Source organism: Gigantopelta aegis, chromosome 5 (genome assembly GCF_016097555.1).
Source record: "Gigantopelta aegis isolate Gae_Host chromosome 5, Gae_host_genome, whole genome shotgun sequence".
Lineage (NCBI taxonomy): Eukaryota > Metazoa > Mollusca > Gastropoda > Neomphalida > Peltospiridae > Gigantopelta > Gigantopelta aegis.
Genome location: NC_054703.1, coordinates 23649537 through 23675293, shown reverse-complemented (window position 1 = coordinate 23675293; position 25757 = coordinate 23649537). Strand labels below are relative to the sequence as shown.

At 37.2% G+C, this 25757-nt stretch overlaps 1 protein-coding gene across 3 annotated transcripts; it reads right to left on the bottom strand.

The window, feature by feature from the left end:
* Positions 1-1415: 1415 nt before the first annotated feature.
* Positions 1416-25394, bottom strand: LOC121373237 (GA-binding protein subunit beta-1-like). 3 transcript variants are annotated; one of them, XM_041499738.1, is made up of 12 exons: positions 25277-25394; positions 23985-24181; positions 23219-23416; positions 19839-19937; positions 18993-19067; positions 16916-17024; positions 12361-12471; positions 11329-11448; positions 9703-9815; positions 7095-7227; positions 5782-5912; positions 1416-2651 (listed from the first exon to the last, which is right to left on the bottom strand). In XM_041499738.1, the coding sequence occupies exons 2-12, from the start codon at positions 24090-24092 to the stop codon at positions 2481-2483; spliced, it is 1368 nt and encodes a 455-aa protein (XP_041355672.1). In that variant the 5' UTR covers positions 24093-24181; positions 25277-25394; the 3' UTR covers positions 1416-2480. The 3 variants fall into 3 exon arrangements, with proteins under 3 accessions (XP_041355672.1, XP_041355674.1, XP_041355673.1); XM_041499740.1 differs by having other exon boundaries at positions 12361-12453; XM_041499739.1 differs by having other exon boundaries at positions 25273-25385.
* Positions 25395-25757: the final 363 nt, after the last annotated feature.

Genomic DNA, 25757 nt, shown 5'->3' with positions numbered 1-25757 from the left:
GACTTTGATATACCAGTTGTCGTGTACAGGATCATCACTGACGTGCATTAGGCGAGTGCTTTCTACACTTTCGTTCACCGACGACAAATATAAGCTTTTTGTTATAGAACTACATGTATTTTTACCCCGATTGTAAACAGTAAAGAAATGTTGACCTTTGACACTACAATGTACAGAAAGTATCTGATGTTAAAATACAATAAGAAACCAGCATTCTGAGAGTACTGCTAAAACCTACCGCAGACGAGAGTTATCAGCCGAGCAAAAAGTTACTTCGGACACTTTGCTCAGCTGGGGTTGAGACGTAGCCCAGTGGTAGAGCGCTTGCTTGATACGTGGTTGGTTTGGGATCAATCCCCGTCAGTGGGCCCATTGGGCTATTTCTACCTCCAGCCAGTGCACTACGACTGGTGCATCAAAGGCCATGGTATGTGCTATCTTGTCTATGGGATGTTGCATATAAAAGATCCCTTGCTGCTAATCAAAAAGAGTAGCCCCAGAAGTAGTGACAGTGGCTTTCCTCCCTCAATATATGTGTGGTCCTTAACCATATGTCTGACACCATATAACCGTAAATAAAATGTGTCGAGTGTGTCGTTAAATAAAACATTTCCTTTCTTTTTCAAAACTGAAAATCTGAGTGCTGCATCACAATAAATATATATATACAATATTTCATCTTTGTGACACTTGTGTTTGACAAATGTCTGAAAAGTCACTAGCGTGTGTATTATATAGTATGTACAGTTGATAAATTCCACAAAAAATCCACTAACCAGGACCAAGGCCTAGTGGAATTATCGAAACCATGTGACACTGAAAGAACCATTCTCCCATTTTATAATTTACAAAATTAAATTCTTCATTTCAAAGAATTTTTTTTTTTTTTTTTTTAAATCTACCTCAAACATGGCCAAAATATCGGGAAAATGATCAATGTGCAATTTTGGTTTAAAACATTTAAGTGTCATAAGGTCGCCCTGTTTGCAAATCTTTAGAGCCCGCCACCAACCCAGGGAGCCCTGCCGTGCGTCTCTAGTAGAACAGAAGACACACTAAATGTTTTGCATAAAATCATGCAATATTGCTATTCAAGACTGTGGTTTCCCAGGATTTTGAGATCTATGCTGACTGTGTCATTTCAAAGAATCAATCAAATAGACAATTAACACCCGCAAATCTAAAAACTCCATATGCTTATGTCTATTGTAAACTGAATCGTTTTTCTACAGAACTAACTGTATATTTGGCATTTCTTGAAAAAAATACCTGGCTACAATCTAACTGTAGACCCTTGAATCGTCAACGTCGCCTGTTCCAATTGCTAATGACGTCATTAGTTTTCCGGGTGTTATTGTCTATTTGATCCCGGCAAAAGAATGTCATTAACCAATCACAATACAGAACACACTCCAGTCAGTTTACAATGTAATTTGTACAAATAATTTGCAGGTTTGTATGCTACAAAAGCTAGAGAGTTCTATATGATTTTTGCGAGCCTCGGTCTCCCGGACTCTTGTCAAAATCGCACGCTGATGTTGCAGGGTCTTAAAAAGTGCAAGCCTCCAAGAATTGAACACAAATTTGCATAACCAAGTTATGGGTTATGCAAAAATAAATAAGATAACACATTTCCGTTTTGCTTAATGTTAATGTTATTGGAAGCTTTTTCGTCAAAGTGGATCAGTTTTTGTGTGGCACTGTAATCTTGAACTAACTGTATATTTGGCATTTCTTGAAAAAAATACCTGGCTACAATCTAACTGTAGACCCTTGAATCGTCAACGTCGCCTGTTCCAATTGCTAATGACGTCATTAGTTTGTGGCACTGTAATCTTGAACATCACTCTTCTAAAATATTAGTAAGAGCAGTAACAAAACGTTTCTTCTTTCAAATCACAAACACCAGAATTAAAAAAAACCCATAACAATAATAAAATATATAATTAAAAAAAAAAAATTAATTTAAAAAAAACAAAAAGTTATCTTCTCTCCATCACACAGTTGTCTCCCCTTTTACAAAACCGAAAACAAACCCTGTAATCGAAACTGTGTCCACGAACGTCCAAGAACCAATCCATTCTTGTCACACCACTATGCAAGCTTGTGTGGGATCCTAGAACGGAAATACATTTTTGCCTCTTCAAAACGTTTAGGAAAACGTTCTTGAAACCAGAACTGTTTCAAATACAAGAATAAGTAAAAAAAACTGGACTCTCTTTGCAGTGTTTGCAGTTGTAAATTATCTTCTTTTGTAAAGAGTACACAATTGTTAACTATCTCATTTTCTAAAGAGTTCGCGGTTGTTAACCACCTCATTTTCTAAAGAGTTCGCAGTTGTTAACCACCTCATTTTCTAAAGAGTTCGCGGTTGTTAACCACCTCATTTTCTAAAGAGTTCGCAGTTGTTAACCACCTCATTTTCTAAAGAGTTCGCAGTTGTTAACCACCTCATTTTCTAAAGAGTTTACAGTGGCTAGCTACTTCTTTCCCTTGATCTTGTTTAACTGTTTTTTGTAATCTTCCGCCTCCATTTCCTTCTTCTTTAACTGTTCCTTGAACTCGTCTGCCTGTCTCTGTATTTCCTCCAATTTTTTCTGCAGCTCCCCTTGCCCGGCATCCTCACCAACATCTACAGCAGTTGCCTCCTCCTGAAAACGGAAAATCAAAAACAGTCAAAATGAATCCTGAAAAGGAAAGGAAGAAGTTTGTTTCGTTTAACGACACCACTAGAGCACACTGATTTATCAATCATCGGTTGTTGGATGTCAAACATATGGTCATTTTGACACAGTCGTAGAGAGGAAACCCGCTACCTTTTTTTCCATTAGTAGCAAGGGATCTTTTATATGCACCATTCCACAGACAGGATAGCCAGGGATTCTAGATTATGGTAGCCCAACTACCATGGCTAGTGATATTCAGTGTTGGGCTAGTAAATAACTACCATTTCCATGCCCGACGGCTAGTGAATTTTTTTTGGGTCAAATGTTACAGTCAAGTCTCTTTTGTAAATATGAATATCCTGCCCTCACCCCAAGCCCCCAATGTTAGTATTTTAAGCTCTATCTTCCTCTTTAGGTGACATATCTGATTATTACTGTTATTTAGTAAAATTGTATTACCTTAAAGTAAAGTAGGGCTAGTGATTTTTTAATCATGGCTAGTAAAAAAAAAAAAAATCACTGATCCCATGGCTACTGGATTTTATAAAAATTCTAGAAGCCCTGGGATAGCATATACCATGGCCTTTGATACACCAGTCATGGTGCACTGGCTGGAATGAGAAATAGCCCAATGGGCCCACCGACAGGGATCGATCCCAAATTGACCTTGCATCAAGTGAGCGCTCTACCACTGGGCTATGTCTCATCTCCTTTGAAAAGGAAGGGAATGACCATTTAACCAAGTCTATAATGTTTACTCACATATATTCACTGAAATGTTTTATAAATCCATAAAATAAAGTCGATATTTAAATCGCCATTGTTTTCAAGCGAAAAATACTTTTTGAACTCAATATTCCAAGGTATTCTCCATTGAAAAACGAAAAACAAAAAAGTAATCATTGGCTATTGGATGTCAAACATATGACATTTTGACAGTCATAGAGAGGAAACCCGCTGCAGTTTTCAACTAGTAGCAAGGGATCTTTTATATGCACCATCCTACAGACAGGATAGCACATGCCACGGCCTTTGATATACCAGTCGTGGTGCACTGGCTGGAACGAGAAATAGCCCAATGGGTCCACCGATGGGGGTCGATCCTAGCGAGCACTTTACCACTGGGCTTGGTCCCACTCCACGAAAAGCATATCATGCTGTCAAGTAATTCTGTTTCCTGTATTATATTTTGTTTCCGGAGAATGCCCTGTGCAAAACGGCAGGAAATATGAATTGGGGAATGCACTGTATACAGTGTACAGTATGTCGACTGGCAGGATGTCGGGCGAGACATCTCGCCTGCAATAGTCAGGTTACGGAAATGTATATACACTACTGGAGCACATCAATTAATTAATCATTGGCTATTAGACACCACTAGAACACATGGACTAATTAATCAATCATTGGCTATCAGATGTCAAACAGTTGATAATTCTGACACAGTCTGTAGAGAAAACCTGGTACACTTTTTCATTAACAGCATGGCATCTTTAATGTGCACTTTCCCAAAGACAGGACAACACATAACATGGCTTTTAATATACCAGTACTGGGGCACTCGTTGGGACAAGAACCAAACCCAATGGGTATGTCGAGAGAGTTTGATCCTCAAAAGTTTGATTAGCAACATTTCTCTCATTTGAATACTGATTAGGAAGGAAATGGTTTATTTAACTACGCATTCAACACATTTTATTTACGGTTATATGGCGTCACTTCATGGGCTATTCTTTCCGATTAGTAGCAAGGGATCTTTTATATGCACCATCCCACAGATAGGATAGTACATACCACGGCCTTTGTTACACCAGTTGTGGAGCACTGGCTGGAACGAGAAACAGCCCAGACCGACCTCACATCAAGCGAGCGCTCTTACCACTGGGCTACCGTATATCTTCGCCTATAAGTCGAATTTTTTTCACCCAAAAATTATTTTATAACTTGGGGGGTCGACTTATAAGAGGGTAAAAAAAATTCACCAAAAAATATTACTGTTTTGGGGATTATTTAACAAATTTTATTGTTGAAGTATGCCATGTATTTATACTCAAATATGTTAATTTGACACATTTTTTATAACCTTTTTTTTTTGGCATTAGAACGGTTTTGGTTATGCGAAAAGGCGTACGATCTCACTCACATGCCAAGACAACAGTCCACTTAGTTAAATTAACAGTCATCACTAATAGTAAAAATGTAAACAATACTAACTACCTGTTGCCTGAGTTTATTTTGAAATCTGGTCACTGGCATTAATGGTTGTTCAAACAATGTTTTGGCGGTGATTAACTTCATGAATATTACTGAGCTTTCCCTTAAAATAGACTGATCTCTGCAGTTCACTATCTAGAGCAATAGGGATACACATCATTTGGTACAAAAACCAGTGTACTTTCCAGAGTTATCCTCCTTACATGTATTAATATGGCGGCAAAACGTGATACTTTCAGTTTTTTATCGTAGTGATCTGTTGGCAGTGTTTATAAATAAAGTTGTTGTCTGTGCACAAAACCATCTGTACAGTACCATACAGTAACAGTCAAACAGCTTTCACTCTCTACTAAGAGAATATTTCGTATTGATGCTATGTAATAATGATAGTTTGATTGGAATAGTCTGATTATATTGCGATGTACAAAACGTGAAAACCGAAGTTTGTAAAATAATTTTCTTTTGTTCAAATATTGTACATTATTGTTCTCATGTGCTGAAAATAAGAAATATTTCAATATTTATAAGTTGTTTTTCATGGGTCGACTTATAAACGGGTCAATAAAAAAATACGTTTTCAGGGCTTGAAATTAGGGACTCGACTTATAGCCGAGATCGACTTACAGGCGAAGATATACGGTACATCCCACACCGAATTCTGATTAGCAACTACTGTTTAATGTTTTAATTGTGTAGCGATCTCTGAAACATGCACAGAGAATTGCAATGTGATACTGGACAAAATATTCACTGTCAAGAACCTCAGGCAAACCTTGATCGTACCCCTATTTTGTGTTTAACATATGATCATTGTGACAGCTGGTCGAGAGGAATCCTGATGCTGCCATATATGCTCCTATCAAGCAAGAAAATGAAAAATGAAACCAAAAGTTGAACGTACAATTTCCACCTGTTCTTCCTCCCCTTCTACAGTCTCCGTCACAAGGGTTTCTGGGATAGATACCGACGCCTCTTCTATCGAATCCTCAGCTTCGATTTTAATTTTCTTTCTCGCAGGTTCCTCGTTATCATCTAGCCAAACAAAGAAATACACACAATACCTTATAACACTTGTTAAAGAGACTGTCCCAGTAACTGCAATGCCAAAAAAGCCAAGAATTCTACAATATTTCATTCATTTTACTCAACTTACTTTTGTGTTTATATCCAATACGGTTCAAGCACAATGTCCTGGGTACACACCTCAACTATCTGGGCTGTCTGTCCAAAGTTTGTTTTATTTAACGACGCCACTAGAGCACATTTATTTTTTTATCTTATCATCGGCTACTGGACGTAAAACATATGGTCATTCTGACACTGTTTTTCAGAGGAAACCTGCTGTCGCCACATAGGCTTGTCTTTTACGACAGGCAGCAAGGGATCTTTTATTTGCACTTCCCACAGGCAGGATAGCAAAAACCATGGCTTTTGTTGAACCAGTTATGGATCACTGGTCGGTGCAAGTGGTTCACACCTACTCATTGAGCCTTGCGGAGCACTCACTCAGGGTTTGGAGTGTCTGTCCAGGACAGTGGGTTAGTTGTTAATGGTTAATGATTAGTGAGAGAGAAGAGGGTGTAGTGGTCTTACAACTACCCAATGAGTCAGTAAAACTCACTCTGGGTGGGAGCCGGTACCGGGCTGCAAACCCTGTACCTACCAGCCTTGTCTGATGGCTTAACCACAACACCACCAAGGCCGATCTCCACAATATTAAATGTCTCGCCTACCAAAGAAAGAAAAAAACAGAAAGAAATGTTTTATTTAACAACGCACTCAACACATTTTTTATTTACGGTTAGGACCACACAGATTTTGAGAGGAAACCCGCTGTTGCCACTACATGGGCTACTCTTTCCGATTAGCAGCAAGGGATCTTTTATTTGCGCTTCCCACAGGCAGGATAGCACAAACCATGGCCTTTGTTGAACCAGTTATGGATCACTGGTCAGTGCAAGTGGTTTACACCTACCCATTGAGCCTTGCGGAGCACTCAATCAGGGTTTGGAGTTAGCATCTGGATTAAAAATCCCATGCCTCGACTGGGATCCGAACCCAGTACCTACCAGCCTGTAGACCGATGACCTAACCACTACGCCACCGAGGCCAGTATCTCGCCTACCAAAACCTTTATTCAGTATCACTCATAGGTGTATCTATGTCTACTCCCCACCCTCTCCGACTTATGGTACAGCCCTGATAATGACCTACCTGCCGTTTCCACGATGATGTCAACAGGTAATTCAGAAACCGACCCGTCTTCCTGCATTGTCACAACGATCGAGTCGACAGATTCTGTCGTCAGATTCTCATTCGGGTGTTCCGCAACTATCGTTATTACTTTCTGAAGGGAAAGGAAAGATAGTTCAACAAGTTACAGTTTGTTTTGTTTAACAACATTACTAGAGCACATTGATTTATTAATCATCGGCTATTGGATGTCAAACATTTGATAATTTTTTACATATAGTCTTAAAGAGTTTGTTTTGTTTAACGACACCATAGAGCATATTGATTTTTTAATCATCGGCTATTGGATGTCAAACCAGGGTTCATACAGAAAGTGTGAAATCAAATTCAAGAACATTCAAGAACATTTGTAAGGGAAAATAGAACTTTTTCAAGAACATTTTAGGAGCTGAAGCAGTGTTGCACCGGCGCTGGCTCGCTGCTGCATACGTTTCGTATGCAGGTTTGACTTCGCATGGCTTTCTAATGCTTAACTGTTTCTTGTAAAGATTGCATACTTCCAACATGTGCGAATTAAAAATCCAAATGGCGTCGCGTAGAAAATAAAAAGCAAACACGGCCCTAATTGATCATTCACTCTTGAACGAACCAATAGAAAACATTGTAGCATTAGCCTATATCAGGTGGCGCCATCTACTGAATCAAACTACCACTAACTCATCAATTCCCGGATCTCCGCTATTTTGTTTGACACAATTCGCCGATTTTTTCATACAAACATTAGTAATGATTGTTTGACAAAATGCCAAATTGTTAGTTACGTGCATGAAAATTCGTGAAAATCAGATTCAAGAACATTCAAGAAGATCCAGTCAAATTCAAGAACATTCGAGACTTTCAGCGCCCTGTGCGAACCCTGTGCCAAACATTTAGTAATTGCGATATACAGCAGAAACCCGCTACATTTTTTCATTAGCAAGGGATCTTTTATATGCACTCAGTGTTGCGGCCAGAAATACATTTATGGGTATGGCACTATATAATTGAATGCATCCACACGAAAGAAAATGGGTTACATTTAGGGTTAGGGTTAAGAAAAGTATATAGTAATGATAAGAATAGTTCATCTTGTCAAAAGGTTAACTTGAAAAAATATAATTTGCCATACCCGTTTTATCATCTGGCAGAAACCCTGGCACTATCCCGTAGACAGGATAGCACATACCACGGCCACTGATATGTTACTTCAACAACACCTCAGTACATTTTAAAACAACTGACTGCTTGCTGTCTAAAATATTATGGTTATTTTGATAGTTTGTGAAAGGAAAATAATATTTTGACAACAATAGCTTAGCACATTTTAAACTACCGTTATTCAAGGTCAAAATCACAGAGCGAAGTCACTTCTCTCTCAAAACGTTTGTGAGGGCGAACTTTTTAACAGGAAGGAGATTTGAAAGAAAGAAAGACAAGTTTATTTAACGACGCACTCAACACATTTTATTTATGGTTATATGGTGTCAGACATATGGTTAAGTACCACACAGATATTGAGAGAGGAAACCGGCTGTCGCCACTTCATGGACTACTCTTTCCAATTAGCAGCAAGGGATCTTTTATATGCACCATCCAACAGACAGGGTAGTACATACCACGGCTTTTGATATACCAGTCATGGTGCACTGGCTAGAACGAGAAATAGCCCAATGGGCCCGATGGGGATCAATCCACACCGACCGCACATTGAGCAAGCGCTGTACTACTGGGAGAGAGATTTGAATTTTTAATCAAAATAGTCTTGATCTCCACCCTTGTACAATTTCCAGCACACACGCGATGACAATAGAATTAAAGTTACATGCTTCAACAGTGGTGCCAGTGTCACTTTGAACTCTCAGGTACATAACACTTAATTATTATCTATGAATAGGTGAATCTGTGAATCTGTGTTCCTCAAGTTCTTCACCATTCATCCGTGATTGTGTAGAATGCAAGTCGTCACTATTTTTAAAAGGTGACACTGATTTTGCTTTACGGTAACTGGCATGGCAGTCAAGCTCGCGTGAGCCTTATTATTTGGCATTTATTTAAACAATAAAATGTCTGCATCACAGCCACTTTCTTTGGTGAAAATAGTATCTATATGATAAACTATGTATGAGTGGCCGTTATATATCATACATCTTAACTTTATGCAAATAGATTGCAGCAAAACAATAAATTAATAATTTTAATGATAGCCGATGGATGAAAAAAAGAAAGAAATGTTTTATTTAATGACGCACGTAACACATTGTATTTACGGTTATATGGCATCAGTTAATATGGTTAAGGACCACACATATAATGAGAGAGGAAACCCGCTGACGCCACTTCATGGGCTCCTCTTTTCGATTAGCAGCAAGGGATCTTTTATATGCACCATCCCAGACAGGGTAGTACATACCACGGCCTTTGATATACCAGTCGTGGTGCACTGGCTGGAATGAGAAATAGCCTAATGGGCCCACCGACGGGGATCGACCCTAGACCGACAGCGCATTGAGCGAGTGTTTTACCACTGGGCTACGTCCCGCCCCTCCCATGGAGGAAGTAAGTCTTGGCATCTTTTTGGTATATAACAAACCTGATTTGAATCTCCAACGACCGTTTCGAGCGTTCCGTCATTTTCCTGATCAGACTCCGTCGTTTTCAAACCCTGTTGCTGACGAATGATATTCAGAGCAATTTTCCCAGCCTCTGTTAAACAAAATAAAAACAATTCTTCAAGTTATACACTACAAATTTGAGCAATCTAATTAAAATTAGCTCCACTATTACATGTGGATCTAACACCAGCCAGTTGGAGCTCATGTCCACCAATCAAAACCTTACTTGCAGAATCCAACAGCTGTGGCTAGTAATTTTTTTTAATAACTGATCCCATGGCTAGTAGATTCTACAACTGATCCCGTGGCTAGTAGATTCTACAACTGATCCCGTGGCTAGTAGATTCTACAACTGATCCCGTGGCTAGTAGATTCTACAACTGATCCCGTGGCTAGTAGATTCTACAACTGATCCCGTGGCTAGTAGATTCTACAACTGATCCCGTGGCTAGTAGATTCTACAACTGATCCCGTGGCTAGTAGATTCTACAACTGATCCCGTGGCTAGTAGATTCTACAACTGATCCCGTGGCTAGTAGATTCTACAACTGATCCCGTGGCTAGTAGATTCTACAACTGATCCCGTGGCTAGTAGATTCTACAACTGATCCCATGGCTAGTAGATTCTACAACTGATCCCATGGCTAGTAGATTCTACAACTGATCCCATGACTAGTAGATTCTATAACTGATCCCATGACTAGTAGATTCTATAACAATTCTAGAAGCTCTGTAGAATTCTAAAATGTTCTCATCTACAACTATAAGTGTACCAAATTTCATTGTAATCTGAGACCGTGAGTCCTAAACTTGATTGATTTGACATTGAATATTCCTGTCAAATCAACCATGTCTTTGTAGCGTGATCAACCTAGTCACCTGGGAAGATCAATGTCAATTATAACCAATGAAATGTGTCGCGGCTTCTGCAAAGGCGTGGTATATTGTATTACATATGGGCTTCATGCTTTTTTTATCAACTTAGTTATGTTGCAATATGTGGATAATAATTTTTAAAAAAACAAGCATTCATAGAGTAGCCCAAATAATTTAATTTCATTTCAACTTATTTCCATGCTTATATCCAAGCACGCTGTCCTAGACACACACCTCAGCTATCTGGGCTGTCTGTCCAGGACAGTGGGTTAGTTGTTAGTTGTTAGAGGTTAGTGAGAGAGAAGAGGGTGTAGTGGCCTTACACCTACCCATTGAGCCCATAAAAACTCGCTCTGGGTTGGAGCCGGTACCGGGCTGTGAACCCTGTACCTACTAGCCTGTGGTCCGATGGCGTAACCACTGCACCACAGAGGCCGGTCCAACTAATTTTTGTATCTCCTAAGTTCAATTGCCATAACTCTGTCAAAATTGGGTAAATCATCATGGAAGTAAAACTTGATCTGTAACAGTACACGATAAAGCTATACAGAAACTTTCAGCTCAATATCTCAAGGCATTGTCAAAAAACATCCAGAAAACTATAAGTGGGACAGATGGATGAACAGACAGACAGACAGATGGACAGACAGACAAAAGAACAGATATGAAACCTACAGTCCCCTCCGGTTGGACTGGTAGGAGGGCTAATAAAACATTCATGTTCATACCGGTCAGGGAAACGGTCTGTCCGTTGTCGACGGCCGACGTTATGAGTCCTCCATCGGCCGACGATATCATTGTTATTCCTTGAGATTCCAGCCAGTTCATCGCTTCCGACGTACTCACATCTGAAATAATCCACACAGATTTAATTAATTAATACAGATTTAATTAATTTATACAGATTGAAATAATTAATACAGATTGAAATGATTAATACAGATTTTATTCATTAATACAGATTGAAATCATTAATACAGATTGAAATTATTAATACAGATCTATTCATTAATACAGATCTAAATAATTAATAGAGATTTCATTTATAAATACAGATTTCATTCATTAATACAGATTGAAATAATACAGATTTCATTGATACAGATTGAAATAATTAATACAGATTTCATTCGTAAATACAGACTGAAATAATACAGATTTCATTCATTAATTTACAGATTTCATTAATTAATACAGAGTTAAATAATTAATACATTTCTAAATAATTAATACATTTCTAAATAATTAATACATTTCTAAATAATTAATACAGATTTCATTAATTCAGATTGAAATAATTAATATAGATTTCATTCATTCACACAGCAAATGAGATTATTATCCAGTGCTTTTAACATACATACATCTGAAATTAATGAACTAATACAGATTATTACAAAGCAAATATTGAGTCAATAGATGGATGGATGGGCTGGTTGGATGAATGGATGGATGGATGGATGGAAATGAGAAATGTTTTTTTTATCTCCTATCAAATAGTAAGAAAGGATCTTACACATGTGTTACTCTGTATTGTTGTCACAGATTTCTGCAGATTTTATTTTTTTAAGTTAACCTTTCAACAAAATTAATTACTCTTATCATTACTGTATGATTTTCTTAACCCTAACCCTAAACTCAGTTGACTGTGCTTGCGTTCAATTCCATAGCGCCATACCATAAAATTTCTTTCTGGCAGAAACACTGCTGGGGAGGGGGCAGGGGTGGGGTGGTAATAAATAAATAAATAAAGTTCTCACTCTGTGTGTTAGTTCGTGGAGCCGTCGCTTCGGCTAGAGCGGCCAGCGTGGCCAGAACGGACGTACTGCTTTGGTCGCAGTTCGACGCAGACTCTGTGAAAAGTTTCAAACCTGATATAGATATTACTCTGTTAATAGTTGGTATGCTCGTTCATCAAATAGTAGGACACAGACAATTTAAAGCTAATACAAGGCGTAAGCTGTTGTTTGCCTACTCGCCAAGGTGAATTAAAGTTGAATTTGCAAATGTATTGTCTTATTAATATGCCATAAAGATCATTCAAATTTTTTTGGTCGTATCGCTTTAAAGGGACATAACCTAGTTTTTAAACACTAAGGCATATTTTTTACTATTATAGCCGTTTTTCATAACTGAAATCATACTTTACTTAGATTTTATGGTTTAGGTTATCAATTTCCGTACATTCGAAATGTGTTTGGTCATCATGGTGGTTTTAATATCACAAAATTCATTTCTCATATTTTTAAAAACGCACATGCATCTGAGAAGTAACAGTTATAGAGTCGAGTTTTCGTCTATTTTTAGAGGGTATTTCACCATTTCAAAGAAAGAAAGAAAGAAGTGTTTTATTTAACGATGCACTCAACACATTTTATTTACGGTTATATGGCGTCAGACATATGGTTAAGGACCATACAGATTTGTTTAGAGGAAACCCGCTGTCACCACATAGGCTACTCTTTTATGACAGGCAGCAAGGGATCTTTTATTTGCGCTTCCCACAGGCAGGACAGCACAAACCATGGCCTTTGTTGAACCAGTTATGGATCACTGGTCGGTGCAAGTGGTTTACACCTACCCATTGAGCCTTGCGGAACACTCACTCAGGGTTTGGAGTCGATATCTGGATTAAAAATCCCATGCCTCGACTGGGATCCGAACCCAGTACCTACCAGCCTGTAGACCGATGGCCTGCCACTGAGGCCGGTTCCACCATTTCAAAGTCACAGACTCATGTTTCACTCAACTGTAACTTTATTCAAATGTGTTACAGGTTTGTAGATGAACTAAACTTAGTGTTAATTTTCACAGGTTGAAACTAGGGTCCGTCCCTTTAACTGAACACTTAATATGGCTACAGATTTTCCGACCAAAGTCACCATATTCGGAAATATCGGCCTGCAAAAAGTGAAAAGCAGTCCATTACCTAGCAGGTAAAATAAAAATTCATCTGCTAAAATTACATGTAAATTTATAAAAAATCACAGGTTGTTTTTCCCCCAAGACACAGATATATGTGTGATCTTCTCAACTTCTATTTAGCTGAGGCTGAGCACATTTCTGATATTCTCCAAGCTGTTTCATCAAATAGTATAAGAGGGAAAATTTTGACCTAACATAAATATTATATTGTAAGCCATTTACAGGGTTTGTATCCAATGGCCTAACCACGACGCCGGTCTGGAAGAGTAATACCTATTCATCCTGCAACATTTTGACTATATGTACTGTCAAGATATCATGACTATAATATGTACTGTCAAGATATCATGACTATAATATGTACTGTCAAGATGTCATGACTATAATATGTACTGTCAAGATATCATGACTATATGTACTGTCAAGATATCATGACTATAATATGTACTGTCAAGATATCATGACTATAATATGTACTGTCAAGATATCATGACTATATATGTACTGTCAAGATATCATGACTATATGTACTGTCAATATATCATGACTATATGTACTGTCAAGATATCATGACTATAATATGTACTGTCAAGATATCATGACTATATGTACTGTCAAGATATCATGACTATAATATGTACTGTCAAGATATTATGACTATAATATGTACTGTCAAGATATGACTATATGTACTGTCAAGATATCATGACTATATGTACTGTCAAGATATCATGACTATATGTACTGTCAAGATATTATGACTATATGTACTGTCAAGATATCATGACTATAATATGTACTGTCAAGATATCATGACTATATGTACTGTCAAGATATCATGACTATATGTAGTCAAGATATCATGACTATAATATGTACTGTCAAGATATGACTATATTTACTGTAAAGATATCATGACTATATGTACTATCAAGATATCATTACTATAATATGTACTGTCAAGATATCATGACTATATGTACTGTCAAGATATCATGACTATATGTACTGTCAATATATCATGACTAAATGTACTGTCAAGATATCATGACTATAATATGTACTGTCAAGATATCATGACTATATGTAATGTCAAGATATCATGACTATATGTACTGTCAAGATATCATGACTATATGTACTGTCAAGATATGACTATATGTACTGTCAAGATATCATGACTATATGTACTGTCAAGATTAGGGGTGCAACGATACGGTCAAAACCGTATTGCGATATATTGCGATATAAGAAACTGTATTGCGATATATTGCGATATAAGAAACTGTATTGCAATATGTATTGCAATACAGTTGATATTATTTAAATTTAATATTTATGGGGTTGGGTTTTTTTTAATGAAAACAGAAGGCATAACGTTTTAATGATCTTTATTAGTTTCAGTTGTCAGGCTAAATGTTTTAGGTCATATTTTTATTTTTTAACACAATACTAATCTACTAGAACACTGGTGTGACGGTATCAAACTATTTATAAATTGTCACATTCGGAAATCCTTACTATCGAACTTTTCCGTTGCTGCTCGCTTGACACGGAAATGTACGTATTGAGTCGCAATATTTCAGCAGATCGACCGAAACAGAGCCGAGGTATTTTGAACGATCGACCGAAGTATTCCGAGTTTAGTGAAAAACAGCGAAGTGTGATTCTCATCTGTTGGTTTATTTCTTTGAAGATGATAGCCGTAGTCGTATTCCAACGTAAATGAACAATGAATGATAATGTGTAAGTAACAAAACATTTATTTGTAATTATCGTTAACTGGTTATTTTCATTGGACTTTTAACACGTTTTGTTTAGAAGTTAGAACCAAGTATAACCGACCTATCACTTCGTATGCCAACAAGTAAGCCGACTACTCTTGACGTGATTGTTACATTTCCTGTCATCACCAATTAATAAAATGATGTGTTTTTTGTTTGTTTGTTTGTTTGCCTATTTCAAGACAAATAAGATAAGGACAAAAAATAGCGTATAAAAATCGCGATACGCAAAACTGTACCGCGGTTCGTATCGAGCTGATAAATTATCGCGGTATACCGGTACACCGGTTATCGTTGCAGCACTAGTCAAGATATCATGACTATAATATGTACTGTCAAGATATCATGACTATATGTACTGTCAAGATATCATGACTATATGTACTGTCAAGATATCATGACTATATGTACTGTCAAGATATCATGACTATAATATGTAGTCAAGATATCATGACTATGTATGTACTGTCAAGATATCATGACTATAATATGTACTGTCAAGATATCATGACTATATGTATTGTCAAGATATCATGACTATATGTACTGTCAAGATATCATGACTATAATATGTAGTCAAAATATCATGACTATATGTACTGTCAAGATATCATAACTATATGTACTGTCAAGATATCATGACTATAATATGTACTGTCAAGATATCATGACTATGTACTGTCAAGATATCATGACTATATGTACTGTCAAGATATCACGACTATATGTAGTCAAGATATCATGACTATATGTAGTCAAGATATCATGACTATATGTACTGTCAAGATATCATGACTATATGTAGTCAAGATATCATGACTATATGTACTGTCAAGATATCATGACTATACTATATATCAATTTCTATATTTTTGGTCAGCTCATATTCTCACAGGCGGGACGTAGCCCAGTGGTAAAGTGCTTGCCTAATGCGCTGTCGGTCTAGGATCGATCCTCGTCGTTGGGCCCATTGGGCTATTTCTCATTCCGGCCAGTGCACCATGGCTGGTATATCAAAGGCTGTGGAATGTGTTATCCTGTTTGTGGGATGGTGCATATAAGAGATCCCTTGATACTAATGGAAAAATGTAGCGGGTTTCCTCTCTAAGACTATAGGTCAAAATTGCTAAATGTTTGACATACAATAGACAATGATTGATAAATCAATGTGCTCTAGTGGTGTCGTTAAACAAAACTAACTTCTTCTTCATCCCACAATCACTATATGTACTGTCAAGATATGATGACTAGATAAATTTCTACTTTTTGGTCACTGACCAAAAACATATCTGTTTGGGATGGAACTTCTTTTACACTAGTAAAGATCAGCAAAGGAATGTTGTATTGTTCAAAGTTACTTATTTTTTAATTTTCAGTTGATGATTTCTACTGTTAAAAACTGCTGTGAAGACAATTTTTGTTTTAAAACTAAGAAATAAATCGTTATTTAAGAACTACAGTCAAACTTCACCACTGGGCTGCATCCCACACCTCGCAGGATAAAGCTGATATCTTAAAACAGTAATAAGTTATTCTCTATATATTGCCTTTCGACTGATAAAAATACAAGAGTCTAGATGTAATCGTAAATATGAACACTACTTACTGTCGGAGTCGTTCAATTCATCCTCTGTTGCTATGAGACCTTCCCCGGCCTGGTTTTCCGTTGTTTCTATGGTTACAGTTTCGCCTTCAGCGCATGCTAAATCAGTATGCTGTAAAAATAAAATAAAATCAAACAAATTAACAACACAGGTTCTCAATCAATCAAATTGTACATACAAATAATGTTTACTTAACACATGATTTTTTCTTTTTTATTTTTTATTTATTTTTTAATAAAACTATAAAGGTAACTGGCATATAACAAAAATCAAATGTGTTTTCCAAAATAAAAGAATACCGACTATGTAACATGTAAGAAATAGTGAAATTATTATTGATAATATGATAAAAGCGATCCATATCCAACAAATTACTAGTTGCCATGGTAACATCATTTTTGCATGAAAAACTTGGTAGAAAGCTGCTTACAAGTGTTCCTCTTTTGCAGGAAGAGTTTGTTATGGTATCCTAATTTTTGTTACTAAACCGCAGGCAGGGCTTCTACATTATGGTAGCCACACTCCCATGGCAAGTGATATTCAATGTTGGGCTAGTAAATAACCACTATTGCCATGCCCAACAGGGCTTCTAGATTATTGTAGCCACACTCCCATGGCAAGTGATATTCAATGTTGGGCTAGTAAATAACCACTATTGCCATGCCCAACAGGGCTTCTAGATTATGGTAGCCCCACTCCCATGGCAAGTGATATTCAATGTTGGGCTAGTAAATAACTACTATTGCCTTGCCAGACAGGGCTTCTAGATTATTGTAGCCACACTCCCATGGCAAGTGATATTCAATGTTGGGCTAGTAAATAACTACTATTGCCTTGCCAGACAGGGCTTCTAGATTATTGTAGCCCCACTCCCATGGCTAATGATATTCAGTGTTGGGCTAGTAAATAACTACTATTACCATGCCAGACAGGGCTTCTAGATTATGGTAGCCACACTCCCATGGCAAGTGATATTCAATGTTGGGCTTGTAAATAACCACTATTGCCATGCCCAACAGGGCTTCTAGATTATGGTAGCCCCACTCCCATGGCTAGTGATATTCAATGTTGGGCTAGTAAATAACTACTATTGCCATGCCCAACAGGGCTTCTAGATTATGGTAGCCCCACTCCCATGGCAAGTGATATTCAATGTTGGGCTAGTAAATAACTACTATTGCCATGCCAGACAGGGCTTCTACATTATGGTAGCCACACTCCCATGGCAAGTGATATTCAATGTTGGGCTAGTAAATAACTACTATTGTCATGCCAGACAGGGCTTCTAGATTATTGTAGCCACACTCCCATGGCAAGTGATATTCAATGTTGGGCTAGTAAATAACTACTATTGCCATGCCCAACAGGGCTTCTAGATTATGGTAGCCCCACTCCCATGGCTAGTGATATTCAATGTTGGGCTAGTAAATAACCACTATTGCCATGCCAGACAGGGCTTCTAGATTATGGTAGCCTCACTGCCATGGCTAGTGATATTCAGTGTTGGGCTAGTAAATAACTGCTATTGCCATGCCAGACAGGGCTTCTAGATTATGGTAGCCCCACTCCCATGGCAAGTGATATTCAACGTTGGGCTAGTAAATAACTACTATTGCCATGCCAGACAGGGCTTCTAGATTATGGTAGCCACACTCCCATGGCAAATGATATTCAATGTTGGGCTAGTAAATAATTACTATTGCCTGCTAGTGAATTTTAGGTTTTTTTTGTCAAATGTTGCAGTTAAATATTTTGTAAATATGAATATCCTGACCCTACCCAACCCCCCATTGTTAGTGTTTTTAAGCTATATCTCCCGCTTTAGGTGACATATCTGATTATTACTATTATTTAGTAAACTTGTATTAACTTAAAGTAGGTCTAGTGAATTTTTAATCGTGACTAGTAAAAAAAAATAATCACTGATGGCTAGTTACCAAGTTACAAAAAACACTCGCCATACCCACCTCCCAACCCAATTTAAAATTCAATCACTGCTACTTTCAGACTGTACTTGCAAAGATGTAATATCATTCACCAAAAGAAATACTTACACTGGGTTCTAACATGATAACATACCTGAGCCAGCTGGATTATCTGTGCCAAGTCTGTTCTGCCGTTACTAATAGCGATGTCAAGAGGGGTGTGATCAAACTGAAATCAGAATGAAACTGACAAATTAACTTAAATTTAGCCATTTTAAACGAACTATGGAACTACGAAAATCATATGAACAGTGCACAAAATATGGTTCTAACTGTCATAAATTTTTGTTAACATTTACCAACACAATCAATTATGTATTTTTATAATTGAACATCACATCGATAGAGCCAAATCGATCAAATTTCTTTTATTATAATCGATCACTAGTGTATTACTGTTATTCAACATCAGTGTTTTATACAAAATCTCTTCTGAACAAATTGTTCAAAATTGTTGATTGGGGTCATTATGTAGCTCAATCATAGAGACGGAATCCAATGCTGCCACAGGGTTTCTGCTAGAAAGAAATTTTAGGGTATGGTACTATGAAGTTGAATGCAAACACAGTCAACAGTGGGCATGAGGGGGCCTCCCCCAGAAAGAAAATGGGTTAAGTTTAGGGTTAAGGTTAACAAAATCATACAGTAATGATAAGAGTAATTAATTTTACTGTAATGATAAGCATAATTAATTTTGTCAAAAGGTTAACTTAAAAAAACAAACATTTGGGTATGGGACCATACCCGTTTTACCCTCTGGCAGAAACCTTGGCAGAGTACTCGAAAACCACCATCACAAAAACAACACTTATGCTTCACTATTAAGGAAGGAAGGAAATGTTTTATTTAACGACGCACTCGACGCATTTTATTTACGGTTATATCGTGTCAGACATATGGTTAATGACCACAAACAAGACATTGAGAGAGGGTTTCTCACCTTGTTTTCAAAAGTAACATCGGCTGCGTGTCGGAGTAAAACTTCGATAACTTGGAGATGTCCCTTTTCAGTCGCCCAGTGAAGTGGCGTCATCTTCAACTGTTGTATTTAATAATAATAACATTACAACAAAAATTAACAGTGAAAACTTTTTTAAACATGGTCACATAAAGTTAAACATTTTTGTTTTGTTTAATGACACAACTAGAGCACATTGACGTATTAATCATCAGCTATTGGATGTCAAACACAACCCCTGCAATTAAAGGGACATTCCTGAGTTTGCGGCAATTTTTAAGATGTTATCGATTAACAGACTTTTGTAACGATTGTAATTACATATCAAATATATTTTTCTGCATAAAATATTAGTGGCTGTATATTAAATATGTTTCTGATCATCCTTTTATTTGTACTAGGTTAAATGTCATTTTATTTCCTAAAATATTTTTTTCCGTACGTACGAAATTATTTTAAGACAAAATCAAGTTTGGGCTTCTTACAAATATTAAGACGACCAGAAACACATTGAATATACAGACACTGATATTCTCAACAAGAAAATATATTTAATATACAAGTTTTATCTTAGAAATATTTTATTAGTAGGAAACATCTTACAATGCAGCAAACTCAGGAATGTCCCTTTAAAAAACCGTCCATGGCAACAAAAAAAAGCAGTGGAAAACAAATTCTAATATAGTCTACAGTAAAAAAAAAAGTGCCGTGGAGAATTAAAAACAGGGGTTGCAAATATAAGGTCATCAGGGAACATTTTGTAAGGTATCGCATTGCAAGTTTCAAAGATCAATATACAATTTTAAATTGTTAAATAGTAGTTGCTAATCAATCTGAAGTTCATTAGTAACTGCTGCTAATAAAAAATTTAGAAAAGAAAATATTCCCTGGTCGTTAAATTCTAAATGTTAAACAAGGTAGAATGTAACTTGGGAGTTATCTCCCCATTTACATTAGACTGAGCAGCACATCATAAATAAAATACTAGAGCACCGGCCTCAGACTACAGGCTGGTAGGTACAGGGTTTGCAGCCCAGTACCGGCTCCAACCCAGACCAAATTCTTAAGGGCTCATAGGGTAGGTGTAAGGCCACTACACCCTCTTCTTTGTCACTAACCAACTAACAACTCACTCACTGTCCTGGACAGATAGCTCAGGTGTGCCCAGGACAGCGTGCTTGAACCTTAATTGGAAAGAAAGAAAGGTTTTATTTAACGACGCACTCAACACATTTTAATTACGGTTATATGGCGTCAGACATATGAACCTTAATTGGATATAAGCACGAAAATAAGTTGCAATGAATGAATGAATAATAGAGCATATTAAATAAAATATTTCAAATTAAACTGATAAATCTACTCGTTGGCAAGTACTGTCATCAGGAGATGTACAGTCAAACATGAAAAATGTCTAGGTGGCTCGCAAACTTATTTCTAGTGATCAAATTATCGTATATATATAGAAGATCTTCTGCATTTCACGAATTGTGATCACTAATTTGCAGTGGTTATTAAAAAACATTCCATCTTTATCGGCAAACTGCGCGTATCATTTGAGCACTGCCTGCTTTTATGCCTTTTTCACACTGAACTGCACATTCCCATATTTATATGTAACAGAAAAATCAACCTCCACTGAGAGGATTCGAACCACGGACTCTCAGTACGAGAGTCCAGCGCTCTACCAACTGAGCTAGTGGGGAAAATCCCACTCGCTACTGCCGGTAGGAGCACTTTATACCAACACTACTACATTACAAAAAGATGTATATTTTCCAAATTCGAAGTCAAATTTCACCACAAAAAAACAGACTGATAATTCTAATAAAGGAAATGTAATTCAATATCTAATTTTAGTCACTAGAAAGGGTTTGTTACTTGGACACGTCTCTGCAATCGCAGCAAATTCATGACAATCTCTTTTTAAAAAATGTGTTGCAACGTGTTAAAAGGTGAAATGCTTTCTCATTCAATACATGTATGTATATTGTTTTCCCTAGCTTGTTTTAGCATGGTGTGGTACTGTCTCAATAGTCTAGTGCATCTTGCCTCAATCAGCACAATGCTGCCCTGAGATTAAACAAGCCTTTTTAAATAATTCTCTAAATGTCTTTATAATACACCTAGAAAATGTATTATTAATTAATAAAATATGCCATTTATATCTTTTGCCATTCATTTATTAACCTTCCGACTACTACAGGCAAGATATCTCGCCCGACGTCACACCAGTCAACATACTGTACACAGTGCATTCCCCTGTACCCTGTATACAGTGCATTCCCCAATTCATATTTCCCACCATTTTGCACATGACACTCAACGGAAACGATTTATTAACAGGAAACGGAAGACAACTCAGCTTCCTGTGTCTCTAGATTTAGTTTTTTCTATGGAAAATACCTTAAAAATTTTAGTTGAAAAAGTGGTTTTTAGCAAGTATTTTCGCTTGACAACAATGGCAGCACGTTGCAGTAATTTTCAGGGATTGATAGCTGATTGCGACAGCTAATTTGATAATACATTTGATAGTTTTTCCAACAATATAAATCACCAAATATTGGGATATGAATTGGTGTTCGTATTTTTTTTTTAATTCAGGTCAGAAAGCCTCTATTGTTGAGAATAATGGACATAAATACTGGACAGCTAGTAAATGTGACTTTTTTTTTGGACCTAAAATATCATAAAGTTTAAAAAATACATGCAAATAACACTTTCCGATTCAAATATGAACTTTATTTTATGTATTTATAAAACATTTAAGTGAATATGTGAGTAAAAATTACAAACTTGTACCCACTCAACGTGGGTTTTGTCCAAAATTAATCCAGTAGAGGCTCCAGAAGAGGCTGTACAGCACAAGAAGTGATATACAGAGAACAGTATCATTCATAGCCACTGCTGGCCTCGACGTGTAGTCAACAAGCAAACAAAAAGAAAAAGAAGTAATTTTTTTAGAGGAAACCCGCTGTTGCCACATAGGCTACTCTTTTATGACAGGCAGCAAGGGATATTTTATTTGCACTTCCCACAGGCAGGATAGCACAAACCATGGCCTTTGTTGAACCAGTTATGGATCACTGGTCGGTGCAAGTGGTTTACACCTACCCACTGAGCCTTGCGAAGCACTCACTCAGGGTTTGGAGCTGGTATCTGGATTAAACATTCCCATGCCTCGACTGGGATCTGAACCCAGTACCTACTAGTCTGTAGACCGATGGCCTAACCACGACGCCACTGAGGCTGGTTAATAATAAAAATATCAAAAAAGTGCCCCGAAAATGGTGAAAATGCCCCAAAGCGATTAGTCTATCATGTCGTGCCAAATTTCTATGGAAAACACTAAATACACTCACCATATCTTTGGCATCCACATCAGCAGAATTTGACAACAGTAATTCCACAATCTCCAGATGACCCTCCTGAGCAGCCACATGTAACGGCGTGCGGTCTACCTTTGTGCGAGCGTCTCGACTGATTCCCGCTCGTAACAGCACCTCCGCCGTCCGGCAGTGACCATATTGGGCAGCAAAGTGTAGTGGAGACGTCCCTAGCTGAAAATAGAAAAACAAAGGTTAAAAGTTTGTTTTGTTTAACGACACTGCTAGAGCACAAAAAAACATTTTGTCCCTCGGGTTGGAATTGCCTTATCTATACCTCACAACGGTGATTGATTCTTTTTCTTGCCCATTTAATTACAGTAACAAAACATCGATTTTGTAAGCTACGTATGGTTTGTTTATTGTTGAACGATTCGTAAACATTTCACCTACAAACAATGAAACTAATTTAATCATAAGCTGAAAAATATAGTCCAACTTATGGAACGACATAAAAATGCAACAACTTAACAGTAAGTATAAAGTTGAAAATATTAATTGGTTTAAATATTCTTAAAACAATGATACAACATGAAATGGCAAACTGAATTTTGAAAACTATGAATTAAGACATCAATCTTCGTAAAACATGAGTTATGACATCATGTGTGTGTAGAAATCGTCTAGTTCTTGGATCAGATTTATCTAGCCCTAGGGTCAGACAGATTTTTCTAGCACCGTGCAAAAGCTGGATAACCTTGTCCAGTCGGCAAGAATGTACAGTATGACATGAGAAACTCACCCAGTCTGTTGTGAATGGAGCCCCGTTTGACATCAATGCACGGACCGTGTCGGTTTCGCCACGCTTCGCTGCATCGAGCAGCCGTTTGCCAAGGTCAACGAGAGACATGTTCCGGGTCACTTGTTCTTCCTTGGGCTGGCGGGCGACCACCTTGAAACACCCCAGAGATGCCACGGTTGTCGATTGGTATCAAAGTGCTGAAAGATACGAAACAAATATTTGTTGGATGTTCAGAGATGCGATGAAGGGATGGTCTCATGCTCACAGGCATCGAAGTAAGTAGTGAATGGTCGTTCAGGTTACTGGGAGTTTACCACATGTAAGATAAGTCAAGAACGAGGTTCTTGACAAAAATTTCACTGAACATAAACCAGGCAATGCATTCCGGACTTCCACATTTCATTTTCTCAAAAGGAATTGCATCACTGCTCGCGCGTACTTGTGCAATTTCAAGCAATTATAGTCATTCCCCGGTTAAGCAGCGTCCACTAGATGAATTTACTTCCACGTTTTGTTTTCTCATACAAAATTGCACTGTTTGTGCAATTGCAAGTAATTTCAGTAATCTGCGTTTAAGCAGCACCCACTAGCTAAATTTACTTCAGGACTTCGTTTCTCGTACCAATGTTCGTGCGAACCGATACAATTTCAGAATGGCCACATTTTAGCAGCACAACTAGATGTGTGCCGAGTAGTTTCCATCTGACACACATGTAAGGGTATTATAAGTAGTATTAACAGGAATTCAATTGTAACTTTCATATAGTTGTGGTAACCTATAGGTTACCAGGCTATATTTTGTGGTAACCTGTAAATGGGTTACGAGACTGCTTATGGGCTCATGTTACTAGCTCTCTGCCAATGAAACCATTCTTAAGTATTTACATCTGTAAAGAGTTCTACGGCCTGTGAAAAGCAGTCCATTTTGAAGACCTAGCAAGGAGGTGAAACAGAAATTCAACAAAAATCTTTCAAAATTATTGTTTTAATTTAATAAAAACCTGTTTGTCTTTATCATTCTATATGTATACCAGTCTTGGCATTTGAATTTTATTGTGAAAACAGATATCATGTGTCATAAGAGTGTGGTTTGGGTAGATTTTATTTCACGCCAAAAGCTAAGGTGTTAAAACTGTTAAAAAAACAGTGAAAACATGATAAATTTGCCGCCATTGTTTTCGGTGATACAAGCGGAAGTTGCGAGTGACCAAAACGGAAAAGCAACTGAATTCATCACTTCCGTTTAAATTACTGTAATTTAAGTAAAGTATCACAGAAATCAATATACCTACTGTCAGCAGAAACGATTAACTATTTAAATAAACATCAGGGATAAATTTGTGTTAAATAAAACGTTCCAACATGCTGTAAAAGAGCATTCCGGAAGTTCAGCGATTAACCGGATGTAACAAAGCGATTTTTCGTCAAATTAATACGCCTCGGGTTAATAATATTTTATTGAATCTTCCAATTCTTGTTGCTTATGCTATATGAAGCAGTGCCACAGCGAGTACTGTTTTCGATATATCATTTATTTTATTTATATTGGTGAACACAATAATAATATAATATTTATAGTATGTGATTATATTCTAAATCGGATGAAGAAAACGTCTATAGTGTCTTCGCCTGTATAGACTGACATAATACTTACTAAACGGTTGATTCCATTTAAATGGTTTATAGTAAAAGATTGACATGTTTTACCACACCTGTGCTGGACCATCTTAAAGAAATTTAATTATGTAGGAACTGGGATGGGGGTCTTTAGAA

Bases quoted from the DNA above. Each gene is read 5' to 3' on its own strand.
- LOC121373237 (XM_041499738.1), bottom strand. From the start codon at position 24,092: ATGTCTCTCGTTGACCTTGGCAAACGGCTGCTCGATGCAGCGAAGCGT. The intron at 11,449-12,360 runs GTGAGAACTTTA...GGATTATTTCAG, and splicing joins TCCACGAACTAACACACAGA to ATGTGAGTACGTCGGAAGCG. The intron at 7,228-9,702 runs GTTTGTTATATA...CTTTCCCTTCAG, and splicing joins TCGTTGGAGATTCAAATCAG to AAAGTAATAACGATAGTTGC.